Source organism: Megachile rotundata, chromosome 5, assembly GCF_050947335.1.
Source record: "Megachile rotundata isolate GNS110a chromosome 5, iyMegRotu1, whole genome shotgun sequence".
Classification (NCBI taxonomy): Eukaryota; Metazoa; Arthropoda; class Insecta; order Hymenoptera; family Megachilidae; genus Megachile; species Megachile rotundata.
The window spans coordinates 18251084-18267365 of NC_134987.1; the positions used below are offsets into that span (position 1 = coordinate 18251084).

General features: G+C 45.5%; 1 protein-coding gene across 13 annotated transcripts in view; it reads right to left on the reverse strand.

Moving 5' to 3' along the window:
- unc-13 overlaps positions 1-16282 on the reverse strand; it is a 300331-nt gene that overhangs the window by 76970 nt on the left and 207079 nt on the right. For 5 of the 13 annotated variants that reach the window (XM_076531748.1, XM_076531749.1, XM_076531745.1 and 2 more), the window contains one exon: positions 8759-14661. The exons of the other annotated variants lie outside the window; for them this stretch is intronic. In XM_076531748.1, coding sequence (XP_076387863.1) covers positions 8759-14143 — 5385 coding nt within the window. In that variant the 5' untranslated portion in view covers positions 14144-14661. The remainder of the gene's footprint in view (positions 1-8758; positions 14662-16282) is intronic. 13 annotated transcript variants of the gene reach the window in all.

Below are 16282 nucleotides of genomic sequence, written 5' to 3' on the forward strand. Positions count from 1 at the left end.
GCACAGATACACGTTTGCTTCAATTATCACACGAAAGCTTCTTACCCTAACGTTATACTCTGACCATCGATCCCTCGAGAAAACACGGCTAAACGGTTTCGTTACGTTATTAATTGACACAAAACTACCGCGTAGGCTATAGTACCGTTATATATACGTGATGCATATATCTTTGCTGCGTGTCTGTGTGTGTGTGTGTGCTCGTGTGCATGCGACGAGTGAAAATGGCCGCGTGAGACGCGTCCGCGGAGGTCAAGATTCGCTTCGTGAGCTTCGCGTCGCGAACGAACACGACTGACCGTTTTATTCGACGCTCGAACGCGTCCATTATGGTGGTTCTCATCGTAAAAGCAAGTCCTGGGGACAGTAACGAGCGGTTTCGTCTGCACCAACGCGTTCGTGCGGTTAAAACCACGTTTCTGTCCAGCTCGTAAAGCTTTGCATCAGAGAGCCACCAAACAATTACCCCTGCAGCGACGATAAGGGAGTTTCGTGGATCGATCGCAGTCGAGCTTCGTCGATGCGTGATCGACTTTTGCGGACAGTCTTGATTGCACCGTGTTCGTTCTGGACTATGGGAAACTCCGGGTGAACTTCCTTACAGTATCCCAGAGGACGGAATGCTGTTGCAAGGCTTGGTCGAATGTGGACGAGATATTTCGCGTGGAGCGGAATATTCGTTATGTTATTTTAGAGTTATGTTATTGTTATGTTATTGATGTTTATATTGGTTAACGTGGTAATTGGCACAGTGGAAACGAATACTGGGGTAAATTAACACGTTTGGGCTGCGAATATTTGATAGGCTGGACCTAGTGGTAATTCGACAAATTTGCTATTTCGTAACTCTCAAATTTCCTAGCTTTTCAAATACCAAAATTTTCTCAACTTCGTAAACTTCAACTTTCTAAATCTCTAAAACCCTAAATCCTAAAATTCTCCAAATTTCGTGTCTCATTCCAAGTCCCCAAGTCTCCAAATACTTCCTAGATCCCCAAATCCCTAAACCTCACAATTCTCAAATATCTCAGACTCGAGGAATTACCACCGAAGGAGCCAATATAACATACATTCAACTAAGATTGTATTTTACAACTCCATCCACATTTGGCCAACTCTCGTATATGTTTAACGAACCCTAACCCTGCCACGGACACGACTTCTGTGGTTCATCGATCCTTTGGGAGGCTCTTGTTTTTAGAACATCGCAAAGTATCCATATAACAACGCCACGTGACCCCATCGACTTAAAGTTTGAACATGATCCCAAGTGTAGAATGCGAGTCACCAACGAGGCTATGCTAATTGTTCATGGAAATATATCTTTCAGGGTATACTTTTGTTTCTTCTTATCGTTCTGAATCCGTCTACTTCGCAGAATTATCGATTTGTAGATGATAGAAAGGATAATCCTAATGAGAAGCTTCTTACGCGAGACTAGTTTCGGTCGTAGACAGATTCAGAAGGGGTGCGGAGTAGCGATGGGATCCAAGTATAAATTATTATATTTTTAAGTTACTGTGTTTTGAAATTATCAATTTTGTCTAATTCCTAAACTACATCACCAAATCTTGGTTTCTTCAATTTCTATATTTCAAAATTTTTATTTCTCAAATTTCTATAACCACAACTTTAGATTTTTTAGGTCTTTAAATCACCAAATCTGAATTTTCCAAATTCCTCAATCACCAAATCCCAACCTACCAAGTTTCTAAATTTCTAAATCTCAGAAATTATAAAATTCCCAAATCCCAAATTCTATTTGGCAACTTTCGACCATTTCGAATTCCAAATTTGCCTATTTGACCTCCAGATTCCCATCTCTAGTCCATGGAGTGAACGACAGCAGCCAGGTCGGTGACCACGAAAGACGGCTAAGAGTGTTAGACAGAATGACACCGTGACAATATACATATACAATATATCCATGATCGTTATAATCGTACAATATACATACACAGTTAACGTCACTAGACGCGAGTACGTAGTCCTGTTTTGCATCCCCTTTTCAACTTGCCTCGTTAATCGTTTCATATAAAAGTGAGAAATGGTACACAATTGGTCTGGGCGCTTTGTTCGTTCAACGTTGTTCGAGGGCGTCCCGAGAGGTTAACGGTTGTTTGCCATAAGTGTAAATGGACTCTGTGTTCGCAGCTTCCCTCGGGAATAATTCAGCCGAAGGAACGATTGATTTACGAGTCGAAACGCACGTCCTATCTAGTAGAATATCGAGGAGGCTTGCTAGAGACCGTGACTGAACTTTCCTCGTTCCGGTAGAATTACTAGCGACAGCTTCAATCGACTACGTTTTACTTTGCTTCCACTTCTGAATACTCGATTTTGCTACCCTCCGGGTTCTCCGCCGGCTGATACTTTGAAAATTGTTTCAACCGCTGCCACGGGAGACAACGAACATTTAAATTCGATTTACCGTTGTTTCAAATACTCGCTTCGAGTCGTTTACGACAGACCAATGGTTTGTAAAATGTGAACGAGCGTTTAATGGAATTTTAGACCCGATACATATTTCGCTCGCTGAGATTGGAATTCTTATTCATGTTAATGGTTCATAAATTTTCTAGCTATGAAAATTGTAACTTTTAACATGACCAACGGTGAACATCGAGTGTGCCATAGAAGATTAATATTGTTCATAACTCTACCGTGTGATACGACCTACAGTTAGCCGACAAAGTTCGCGTTGTTTAGGAAATCTCTCGAAAGCAGATATACCGTAACACGCTTGATCGAGGCTAGCTAATGAGTAGAATAAATAAATAACTTCACTGAAATAGCAGTTTTAATTACCCTTATGGCCAGCGGTGCACGATAAATTGCCCTTGAACACGCGACTACCTCAATCAGATTCAAGTTAAAAACACGCGAGTAATTTTCTCTTCGTCATTTTCCGATAGGTTATGTCCGACAACTTCTCATTTCGAAACTGTTTATTAACTCTTTTCTTCCCGGAATTATTTACTTTCTCGTTTAGAAATTATTTACCAACTCGTTTCTTCTCGCTTCGAAATTGATTACCACTTTACTTCTCTACAAAATGTCGACACCTGACGAATAGAATTTTAAACGTAAAGAACGACGGAAATTTTCAAGCAATCGCAAAAAGAATTCCAAGTTAACGAGCGATCGTTACGACACATAATCAATGGCGCTTCTTTATTGAACTAGCAATACGCAAAATCGTCTCCAGCTTTCGCGAGAGGATTAAAGCTTTTAACGTCCATTGAAAACCGTCGATTTTACGAGGTTACGCGAACGAATTCTCTTTTCGGATTATGAGCGGCGTAATACGCTTTACCTTTACGGTTTTCGAGTCGATTTTATCGCCGATAAAACGATACCCACCCGTCTTCGGGAATTCTAATTACGGTCGGAGTGGGTACATAACATTGATTAATCGTTGCAATCAGCGATAACGAATGCTTTCTATTTTAACGCGATCGAGTGTCTGGAGAGCTCGCGAGCAGTAATGGATATCGTGTGTGCGCCCGTGAGGTATTGGAGGTCCGTGAAGATTTTACATTCGAGAATTGCAAATTGCGAAATTGGGAATTTGGGTAACTGAGAATTTAGATAATTGGCGAGGTGGGGAATTGGGAACTTGAGTAACCGAGAACTCGGATAATTGGGAATTCGGAAATTAGGAAATTGGCTGTTTGAGTAATTGGAAATTTGAGAATTGTGAAGTAACTAGGTCTTAGAAATTCAGTGAGAATTAGGATTGCTTCAACAATTTTTAGATTGATGAATGCTGGCAATAAAAAAAAATCCTGATAGCTTTTCTGTCAAAGTAAAATGTTCATCAAAGTTATCAGTGACCGATCTCCCGAAGGGTGCTAATCCAACACTTTATTCTAGTTTGATAATTTTCGAATATTCAGCCACAAGATCACCTGTAGATATTAGACACCAGGATCTGGGAAACAGAACCGTTCCTCTCGAGTGCTCCTCCGAAAAGCATCGCCACGACAATTCTCCCGACTTTCTGCTGCTATTGACATCACCAATGGCGACCGGCCCAAGCGGCAAAACCGCTCGACACGATTCGCCAATTGCCAGAAGAATCGATCGGTTCTGACACCGAGTCTGATAGATAGTGATGGGCATTCAATTCTCTTCCTTCAAAATTTTCCATCAATCCAATCGATCAACAATACTTTTCCCTTGTCAATTTCTGTTGAAAAACTCTGAATATTGTTAAAAGCTTCGAGAGACTCGTATCGATGTAATTGTGCCAATCGTTGCAACTGGAAGAGGATTATTTTTGAACTTGATTTATGACAACTTAGAGAATTATTTTTTTATATTATTTTGTGCAGTGTTTCTGTATAATATATTGACAGTTTTTATGGTAAATTTTTTGGAGGAATGTCTATGTTTGCAAAAATATGATTTTATCAAGCAACGTTCACATTGAGATCTAAGAAGCAATCGGTTTAATGCAAACGAAAGAAGTCATACTTGTTATGAATAAACTATGATGTACATTTATGAGCAACGAAGAAAGTAACATTATTTTATACCACATACATGTTAGTAGTATCAGAGTATTAATTTTCAAGATCTCAAAGCCCTCAACAATTTTGTTCATCAAAATTAACTTGAATTACTTTTCCCCATGTACAGACCTAATTTTTAATTATCTCATTAACAGTGAACTTAGCAAAATTCTTTCTTGAGTCTCACCCGACATGTTTAACATAATTATACTTCTTTTTCAAAGAGGAGAAAAATGAAACCACACGAGTGTCACAGATTATGTCCTTCGTGTCCTCGAAAGCAAGGAAATGACATAGCAAAGAAGGTAGTATTTTAATTGGTTTAATCCGATAGGAATCGTGTGCCCATCGCTAAGAGATAGGTGCTCGGGGTCAAACCGACCAATTAAGTGAAACGCGCCGTTCCTATTCAGACCCGAATCACCGTTTCCACGATCTTGTCTATGTGAAACCGTAATCCGGATTGCGAGCAGGTACAAGCCTGGCTTCCCTAATTCTAACATCGAAGTACGCACGATCATTAATTACTAGCTTAATTAGAATATTATACGGCTTGCGAAGTCTTTAGATACGGAAGCATATATTTTGGACGTGTGTACCAGTACCGGTGTATCTCTGTTAGTACGGTTAATAATCTATCGTTTCTGTTCGTGTACGTGTATGTGTGGTGTTTGATTGTTTCGCGTGTAACCTGCCCGTTCGATTATGAATCTATCGTGTTATCGTCGAATTATCGGCCGAGGGAACGCGATCGATCGTTTCGAGACCACGAAATCGTCTGACGACCGGCACCCAAGTAAACCTTAACTCTTTTTCTATTATTCTGTGACGAGCTTTTGCCTGGTCATATATCCTCGAGTCAGCGTTAAATACGAATTTTAAATTCTTATATTTCTTGCATGTATTTTATTTTCGAATCGACCGTGGGTAGACTCGGAGGAGTCAACAAAAATTAACGTGAGATCGACTATTTTATATTTGACTGAGATAATCCACACTGGAGTCCTTTTTCACACACTGTCTGCGTTGCACTTTCGCACAGAATCAAGATATGTGTACTTAAATATTCGCGATTGTAAAATATTGAAACAGTCATTGTTACGTCAGATCAGAAATGATAGATAGTAAATAAATCAGTTTAAACAGTAATTGAGTCTGACAGATCTTTCGCAGCTGAATATTTGATTTTACAGTGTATCAGTAATTTATTATTCGAATCGAGTAACTACATCACTTATGAATCAGTCAGAAATAGCTCGGTTCCATAACTGTGTAAGAATAATTTATAATCACGTCTCCAATCCTAAAATTACACACCGTTTCACAAAGGACCCCAGTCAAGCTCGGAACTCTTACATTAAATTTAACTTATTTTTCAGAAAAATAACGAAAATAGAAGTCTATGTATCCACAGTCGATTCGATTTTTCAGGTAAGAGACGAGTTTGACTATTTTATATTGCTGAACAATTTGTAAGATAGTTGTTCATGAAAGGTGTAATTGAGATTGTTTGAAGATTCTTTAAGAAGACAGTGAATGTACAAGGCTCTAGAAATATGACCACAGGTCACGTCACTTGGCTATCTAGTTATTATACTATCAGCGTATATATTGTACACTAGTTACGAATACTAATACAACGATCGTTAGCCTCACCTTCGATTCGGAAGCTTTCAGATACCACGTAAAAAGGTCTATAAAAAATCGAAGACTTAATAGTTGTATCCCGTTGGAATCACGTCTTGCAAATTACGGTAGTCTCTCGTTATATTTCCATCTTCATACATATTGCCATTTTTTTGTCATCGTAGATCCACGGAGACTGCTGCAAAATCAAAGGAGATTTTGTGCTAACTCCATAAACTTTCATGTTCCTGCAACTTCAATTGAAGTTGTTACATATTCGTCGATGGTCATATAACGAGAGCGTACTGTACTCGATTCGAAAGAGTTCAAAATGAATTTGAGAAATGTAAAAACTATCTGGAATAAAAGGAAGAGTGCAACTCGACGTGTTATTTCGACTCTCGAGCTTCCCGAAGAAACAAAGCGTGTTTTACTATGCAGAAAATGAACAATTCACGACATCCGAAAATCGATCAGCTTTCGAAACATTTTCGGAACGCGTTACGAATCGTGGAACTGTTTCGCGTTCGATTATTCCAACACGTGTTCTATCGAGGAACACGTTTGATTGTGCCGAGAGACAAAAGTTTTTTCATTTGTCAGAATGGAATTGAGACAATGGACATTGCAAAGGCAATCGATAACTGTCGTTCTTTTTCATTTTGGTGATTACAACTTTCGTGAAACGAAGAAAATTCTTGTACACGTCTTTAATAAATTAAAAAGGTTATCGATTAAAGAAGATAATGCACCATGTGTAACTAAACACGTATGTTACTCCCCAGTGAAAAATCCTGATCCTAAAACCGAAGTGATACCCGATAATTTCATCAAAGTCGAAATTACAAGGTTGATCACGTTCGAACGATCGATAAGTAGAATCACGTCCCGTCCAGACAAGCAATCGTGTTCTCAACGACATGTCGTGAGTAGGAAATATCAGTGGTAGCTGAACCTATTCTCATTTTCTCCCCATTCGTTCCTTCCTCGCGTTCTTGGAAGCGATTTCGATGTGTAGAATGAACGAGCCGTGCCTGCGCGATTTGTGTCTCTCTTTTCTCGCCGATCTTCATCGATTTTCGTTTCTGCTGCTCGTCAAACAGACTCGATCATACACGGACTCTCGGAGGAAGTTCGCTTGCGTACGCTGGAGATCTAAATCTACCTTACAGTCTGGAGCGTGTGAGTTGTAACGGGAGACAGTGTCTGAATGTATCTTGTAAATTCCTTAACCCTACGTTCGATGGTTAACTAATGTTAAGCTAAATGCGTCGACAGAATGAACCGCGATACGACTCGTAGCGACGATCCTGTAATGACATCGTTCGGAAGCAAGTTTCTCTACGAGTCTCGAGTACTTGTATAAACACCGCACGTTTGCACGCGTTTGTGCGTTCGTCGCTCAGCGGACAGGCGATCCACGAGAGAAGATAAATTCGTGTCCTCGAAGTTTGATCGTGGAGACCCATGAAAGACTCTCGTTTCCTGCTACGCGTTTAAGAAACGTTAATTGACCGAATAATACTTCGCCACGTTCTGCGAATACCTTAGCCAGACCGCGCAGGCACGCGGCTACCTAATATAATACTACCTTAAAAGCGTATCGATTAATTGAAGCACCATCTAATTATACCTACGGTCTATTAATTAGGCAAAGCCTCGTTTATTAGCGTACCGTGGCCGCTCAATATATTACTACTGTTCTCGAAATCGATCGGATCGTCGATCACCCTCGCCCCCTACGAAGTATATTGCTTGGCCAAGCGTCAATGACGTTGCACTTGTTGAATTGACTAGTACCATATCGTTACACGTGTTTCGTGTTCGTGATCCGTTCAAATGCGAGTCGTTTCTTCCGCAACTTCCTACGTGAATCGATGCGAAACGAACGATCGGGACCGTTACGTATGTCCCGTTTCCGGCAAAGCTTCACTTCCGCCCTTCTATCGTATCGTAGTATTGACTGGATTCGCATGACTTAAACGCTACGCGCGAAATCGTGCTTAAATTCGTATGTTTCCTCGATTTACGAATCGTATATCGAGCGTGGCGAACTCGGTACTCGTTGGCGAGAAATCGTCAATTTGTACATCGATGGTTTCTTCGCGGAAAAGACCTACCACTCGCCTTAACGCTTTAACTACAAATTTAGCACGACAGATTTTATCAGTGTCATCAAAAGTACTGTGCGCGTGCCGCAAGATGAGCTCCAGTTAATAGAAGTGATGGATGCGAATGACTGATACAATTCATTCTTATCGAAATATGTACGAAGCTCGGAACAAGTCTTATCAATTAATCATAGCTGTTAGTAATTTTCCGGGGCCATCTTGTGGCGACCAAACAGTACCTCTTCAAGGGTGATTTTTTAATGTCAGACGTTAGATATGTAACCAGGAAGAATTAATAAGAAACAAATATTCGATCTCCAAAAGCGAAGGCAAGCGGTAGACTACTCTCCTCGTAAACCTATTCGAAGTCTATGTTCCTCTCGTGTAAGATGATCGAAAATTGGTTCAAGAAGAATCGAACGAAACTTACGATTTCACCCAACCGCCGAATCTCGAGTACGCCTTACAAAGGTTTTCGTGTCCTCACTTTATCATGATACTCACTGCAGTGGGTCCCTGAGAAATAGTAGTTTCCTTAGAGGCCTCCTCTACTTCCTTTAACTTCTCTTCGGCCTTGCGTTCCTTCAACGCTTTCAGCAGTTTCCATTTCGATCCGGGTGGACCAGGACTGACCTGGCCGTCCTTGAGCGTGGTGTCCGAGCTACCGCAGGACGAGGAGTCGATTTTGATCTTCGGCAGACTCAAGGTAGCCGTGGTGGCCGTTTCGGCACTGCCTGCTCCGTCGCGTTCTAATCCTTCGAGGACGGTGCTCTCCGAGTCCCAAGCACCCGGGATGCTGACGGACACCTCGCTGGGAGGTACGCTCACGCTACCCTCTCTAGAGATGGGTTCGGAACCGGGGTGCATTTTCTCACCCTGACGAAAAGTCGATCCGCTGGAACTGCGTCTTGATTGCTGTTCGTCCATGTCCTTCGGTAGCTCCTCTTCTTCTTCCTCGTCCATGGATTGGACGGGGCTGTCTGGACCGGAAGTCTCGCCGGAGGAACCTTCGTCCATAACGGACGGAGGTTTCTCTTTCTTTGCTTCTTCTTCGTGCGCCCATGTGTGGTAATCGGTGACCCTTGCGAACACCGCTTCTACGCTTTCCGCGGATTTCCTCTTCGGAATGGGCTTCTCGTCCCTTTCTCGATACCTGTCCCTCTCGTCTATTCGACGATCCTTCGCGACTGTTCCGTTGATTTTGCTCGTTCGCACCTCCTCCTTCTCCTCCTTTATTTGCTCCCGTGGCTGCTTCGTGCTTGCCTTCAGCTTCAGTTCTTTCAACACGAACGACATCTTCTCCTTTACCGTCTCGTCTGGCTGATAGTGATCAGCTTCCTCCGGCTCTTCTACCAGCACCTCGCCCATTTCTACCTCTATTTGCGACTGTCTCTCGAGCTCTTCCAGCTTTCGCAGCTCGTATCGGTACCATTCGTCCTCGGAATCAATCGAGTCCTCGGTGCTTTGCCGCCTGGAGGAGACCCTCGACGTGCTTCGATAGGAATGCGTGCTACGGTTGTCCTCGTCCATCTCGCCGGGTCTCGAACCGGTCCAAGGAATCTCGAGGGATTGCTGATGTCGCGGCAGGAATCGACCACCCGTCGTTTGACCCCTCGTACTCGACGCTGACGGGCTTCCTTCGGAGGGAGGAGCTTCCTCCGATATGCTGGTTACTAATTCGGGTAACCTAGTGCTGCTGGATTTTTCGCTCTTTTCGCTCTTCTCCGAAGCGTCTTCGGGATACTCGAAGCTCGTCTCCAGGGTCTGGACGGTCCCGTCTTCCGATTTCTTTTCGCTGCTGGCCTCTTCGCTGGGTGGTTGCTCGTCGGACACCGTGGACGACTGCCTTTGACGATATTTGCCCAGCGCTCTGGATACCGCGAACTCCATGCTGGCGCCCATTAGCGTCACCGGAGGAAGTTTCGGGGCTTTTTCGTTGGGAGCCTCGTCGGAGCTACCCGTGGACCTTTTGATGTCCCCGACAGTTTGGAATATCGAGGAACCACCGGAACCTGAACCTGTGCTCTTCCCCGACGTCTCTTCGTCGAAACCACCGAGTTCCGAAGCTTCGTGATCCATTTCCTTCCTTTGATCCTTCTCTTTGCCCCAGCCATCCTGAAGAGCCTGTTGTTGCAGCTGCTCTTGGTGTTGTTGGATCTGCTGCTGAAGAGCTTGCTGTTGTTGTTGCAGATTCTGCTGTTGTTGCTGCTGTATGTAATCCTTCTGTTGCGGAGGTAGCGGTTGTGTGGTCGGCTGTTGCTGTTGGACAACCGGTTGCGACACCTGTTTGCGTTTCGTGCTGGCGGTTTTCACCTTCGCGAAGAAAGGAGGCTCTTGATTCGCGTCGGACATCACGCTGTCTTCGTCCTCGGACAAACCGCTCTGTCTACCGCTGCTCCATTCGGTCTCGGACTGCTCGGGGTCGGACAACGATTGCGATTGATGGGTTCGTCGTTTGGCCTTCTGCAGGATTCCCGATACTGTAGAGACTAGAGTGTGTTTCTTCTTCTTCCTGGCGGTTTGACCCCTGCCGCGACCTCTGCCCATGCCTGTGTCCGCCGGAAGTTTCTGTTGCTGCTCCTGAGATATGTCCAAGTCTTCTCTTCTCACTCCACCGGGCAACGAGTGACTTCTGTGTCTCTTGCTGAGGTGCAGATCGGGCAACCAGTTGCTCATAGAACTCATAGCGTTTTTCAACGACGAGCCTCTCCTGATTTTCTTGCCAGCTTTGGCGTTCTCCATCTCGTGATCCTTCAAGTTCGTCGCGATGCTGATGTAGCCCGATTGGGACACTATAACGCTCGAAGCGTCGTAATACTCGCTAGACTGATGCTGCGATTGATCGATAGGCATCCTTCCGCTCTCGTGATCCTGAATATATTGATGCTCCCGCTGCCATTGCCTCTGATAGCCGTCGGTCAGTTGTGCGCTTTCGGTGTTGCTCAGTCTTTGACTGTACGGTTGATATTGTTGCTGATAAGCTTGCGGATAGCTTTGATTGGCGTACGTGTGATGGTACTGATGAGCCTGATAAGCTGGGGGTTGAGGATACCTCCTGTCCGTGTAGGGACTTTGGGAGTAACTCCCGTCGGAGGTCAATGATCTGATGCTGGACGAAGTTGAGTCGTGAGGTATCTGATCCTCCATCGAGTTTAGCCACGAACTTTCGTTTGTCTCCGTTCGAGGTAGATTCGCGCTGGTCGGATAGTAAGATAAAGCATCCGTGATGTTTCCCGTGGGGAACATTGTGCGATACATTGCGGCTTTGTACCCTTCGTGGTTGGTCATACCGTCCGCGTACGCGGCACCTCTCAACGCCTTCTTCGCGTGCGTCATTCCGCTCGATTCCGTATATTGAACCGCGGCGAAATTCTCCTGATAGTTGTACTGATCCATCGAGTCCGGATAGTAGGCCGTGGTCGTGGTCTTTGGACCGTAGGTTCCCGAACCGCTTGTATACACGCTCGTGATCGCTTGCTGCCGATTGCTACCAGCCACCGAGTAAATCGCTGGCTGCTCCGACCTGTACACGTAGTCCATCGTGGTACCAGGTGGCACGCTGTCGTAGGTGTGCTGCAACGTTTGCTGACGACTTCGCTTCTTCGGGCTCTGACAGGTGGTCGCGGCGGGTGCCGGTGGCGGCACGAAGTTGTAGTCGTCCTTGGTAGTCGGAGTCTTCATGGACGTGAACGCCGACAGATGATTCATCGCCACCGTGTAGGCGTGAGTGGTCACCGCAGTGTTCGCGAAAGCGTCTCTACCTTCTGGCGTGTCGTACAGGGGTTCCTGGGTGATCACGGAGGTGGTGGTCTCTGGAAGAGGCGGTATAGGACTGCTGGATCTGGCCGTGGTCGTGCTCGGGATCAAACTCGTGCGAGCATGGTCCACCGCGTAGGAGGTGAGCATCTTGCTGATCGAGCTCTTCGGAGAACTCGGTGACTTGTCCAAACTGCTCCATCCGCTCATGGACGATAGGCCGGAATCGGACTTCGCCGCGACTATGTTGGCGACACCGCCCGGTTTGGCGGCGTGCTTAGGCGACACTCGCGGCGATTTAGGCGAATGAGGAGTCCGTGGGCTGAGACGACCCTGCTCCAGGGTCACTAGTTTCTCCGTGCTTCTCAGGAACGTGGGACTTTGAGCTCGTTTCGCTTCGGGTTCTCTTTGTTCCGATCCTGGCATCAGGAACGTCTCCGCCGAGTCTCGAGGAGCTGGAGGCGGGGGTGAACTGGGCGACGGACTAGGAGGCGTTCTGCTCTCTTGAAACTCCAGATTGAGTCGCGCGGCGCTACCGAAGTAGCCGTCCTGTCTCGTTCGAAGACTCTGTACACTGTGAACGCTGTGTACGCTGTGGACACTGCCTGCCGAGAGAGTAGGAGACGGTACTTTGTCGGTGGTAGTGCTATAAATGGTAGGGGAGGCGCAAGTTACGGCTGCGAAGCTTTCGACCATCAAGTCTGTCAGTTCCTTGTTCTCCGCGTAACCCTTCGCGAAGCTACCTACGTCGATAGGCAACTGGATCACTGGATCCGGACTCTTTTCTCGCACCGTCGTGGTGTACGCTAGTCTAGGTGGAGTGTAGGTACTCGAAATGGAGTCTAAATTCGTTCTAGACGTGGACGTCAATCTTGGCGAAATCGATCTGGTCGTAAAGTCACCGTCGGTGGCTAAACCGCTGTCCGTGCTGACTCTGGAGATCGACCTACCCGTCGATCCAGGACTTTTCGAAAACGTCCAGCTATCGACGTCGGTCTCGGCGTAGATCTTTCTGAGCTGCTCGTCTATGCTACTCGCCTCTTCCGCCAATTTCGCTTCGGCTTCCGAGTTGTATTGCCTCTTCGGGGAGTCCATCAGCCTCGACTGTAATTCTATCAAGTTCTGAGAGTCCTTTTGCAATTTATTGGTCAACCTGTCTAGTTCGTGCAACTTCTCCAGAGCGACTTGGTCGATGGAACTGAGCCTAGAGAGTTGGGCAAGATCTTGTTCGCTGACGCAGGGGGTGTTCCCCCGATAACTCTTGTAATCAGCCGCGCTGAACACTTCGCCCTCGTCCTCGTCCGCTTCGTCCTCCTTTTTCGTTACCGACTCCTGAATTTCTTCCTTCGTCGGTTTGCTGGGCAACTCCTCGACTTCGGTCTCCTTGGTCGTCGTTTTCTCGAATATGGTCGTTTCCACGATCTCCTTCTTCCCGTTAACGTCCTCGTCCTCCGCCTCTTCCCAGATCATACCCAGCTGCGAGGTCGGTCTGGACGTGTCGCCGCAGATCAAATCCTCCCTGTAAGCGTTGTTCAGGCTCCTGTAGAACGCCTCGTCTGGAATGTTACTCTCTTCTGCAAGAGTCTCCAGAGTGTCCAAGTTCCTCACGTTCCTGTGCATGTCGGTAACTACTGCAGCAGCGGCCGAGCTGTCCTGCGTGAGTCCGTGCATTCTCGCCATTTCCTGTTGAGCCAGCTTTTCCCTCAACGCGTTCGTTTCCTCGATGCCCATCGTTGCCCCGATGCTCTTCGCGATCGCGTCCAACTCGCTCACGGAACTTTGCTGATTGGCCAACGATTCCTCCACCACGTTCGCGTTCTCGTGAGAGCCGCCGCTCGTATAAAATTCGATCAGCTGGCTGATCACCGTCTGCTGCTCGTAAAGCAGACCCTCCAGCTTCTCCAGTCTCTCCCACATTTTAATGTACTCTTGGCTGAGCAGGTCCAACGCTCTCCAGGCGTACTTGAGCTCCGTTTCCAATATGTTCAGCCTCGTGCCGAGTCTTTCCATGTAGTCCCCGATTATGTAGTCTATGTTACCGTCCGAGGTGGTGCCGTAGGTCGGTAAGGCCGGTGAGTCAGCCCTTGGGCTGGTGGGGGCTGGCCCACCCAGCTTCGTCGAATCCATTTTCATGAAGTTTGCGTTTCGACAACGCGAGGCTTCCAGGCCCACCCGAATCCCCTAAGCTCCCCTAAGATCCGATCAGATCCAATTGAAGCTCTCGATGATCCCTGAGACGGTTCATCGTGCGCACTGTTCGCCCCGAAAGAAAATCAAATTACGATCTTGCCTGTGGCCCGAGAAGGAACATGAATGGCGTTTTGATGTATCTCGCGTTGGCCTTCGACGCGATCGAACGGTACGTTGATACACTGTGCACGCTGATGATCTCCATTTCTATCCTACTCTTATTTTCTTCTCTATGTTCACTCGTTACACGTCAGTCAAACTTTTCTACACTTTTAGTCCGTTCACTTTTGTACAATTTATCGTCACTCTGTCCTCCGATCTCCGTGTCTCCTTAATCTTCTAAACACTAACGCTGCATACACAAAGTTTGATCGGTCGCGATTTTGATGAGTCATTCGAGATCGCGCGACACTCTGTGGCACTTCGTAACCAGTCTCGTGTGTTCATGCCGCTGCCGCAATCTGGAAAATAGGAGCAAACGGATTGCGTGGCTTAGTACGAGGCGTGCTCGTACTCAGTCACCTTTGACACAGTTTTCATGGTGCTACGCTTATTCTATGATAAACATGTTCTCTTATTATTCTATAGAAAACATGTTCACTTTCTGAAAGATCCACGAGACATTGGCTTACTTGAAATCAGGATCGGATTCAATACACTTCGTTTACCTTCGATTCCTGATTTCCCTTTCAACGAAATCAGTATCGCTTGGGAAATCATTTAATAGATAATCTAGATGTTAGTTACAAATAATAAGAATAAAAAATTTACTGACTTTATGGATGGTTCTTTTTTGCAAATATATTTATCATTAATGTTGTGTGACAGAAATGATTAACTTTTATGAATGAACAAATTCTTTGAGGATATATTTATCCAATTTTTATATACGTAAAGTATAAAATTAACGAGTAAAACTTAACGTAAGATACAAATTAAATTTCTAAGCTTGAAGAAATCTCTGAAGAGACTAAAGACCGTGATCAATTATTCGGAACACCGAAAGAGCAGTTAATGTGTTGCAGATAAGATGTTAATCACACATGCAATTTGGTATCCGAATATCAGCACGAAAAGCGGTAAAACCTTTTTGTCAAGCGGACGGAAACAAAGAAGAGCAGTATCCGTAGCAATATCGGCTCGATGCAATTTTGAACTGCAAGAAGTGCATCAGGGACCTGTTAATCTCAAACAGCGCACCCGGGGGAATAATCGAGTTCCGTATGATCCAGAGAGCGGATCGATCGTCGGGGAACTCGAATTGAATTCATTGTGCAAACTCGTGCAAATTGAACGATCTCGTCGTCTTGCTGGCCGTCGCGAAGGGAGGAAACAGTTTCGATCGCGGGGTACGTATTGATCTAACGGCTGACACGATTTCGATTCACGTGCTCGGCTGCAGCACGCATATACCCGGAAGAAAGAGGATCAAAACAAGCAGGTTGACCCGGAAACGAGTACACACATGTGTCGTAGCGCGGTTCGTCGAACGATTTCCAACGGTTTTTCATCGGCGATCGCCGATACACGAATCCTCTCTGATCCCCGCTCGCTTCTACTCTACTTTCCTTGCCTTTCGCGTGCGCCGCTCTTTTTATGGAGGCCATAAAATTACACACGGTGGCCAGGATGGCACGGAAGCGCTTTTCATCGCGAGATTAGCGCGACATCGTGGGTTTGATGAAATATATTGGGGACATCGTAAAGCGCGAGTTCCTCCCGGAAAATGCGATTATAAGGCGCTTTACTGCTGAATTTGCTGAAACCTTGTACGGGATTACCAAGAGATTTCGTACTTTTAATGTCCTGGCCGAATGGTCGCGACGGTCATCTGACGTTTAGATGGACTTTTGGACAAAGCTTTATGTACAGGTTATATTTCCGTTTTTAGGTTATGGACAAAAATATTCTGACTTAAATCGTGAATTCTTCTTCATTTCAAACGCGTTCTCAATTTAATTCCACGTATTTATCGGTTCATTTCTTCACCTCTTTTTAGTCAGATTTAGTGAAACATGACGAAGGTGTTAAATGTCTACTGTCACGCTTTATACTGCCTTTCTATAAAAAGTAATCCTTTGT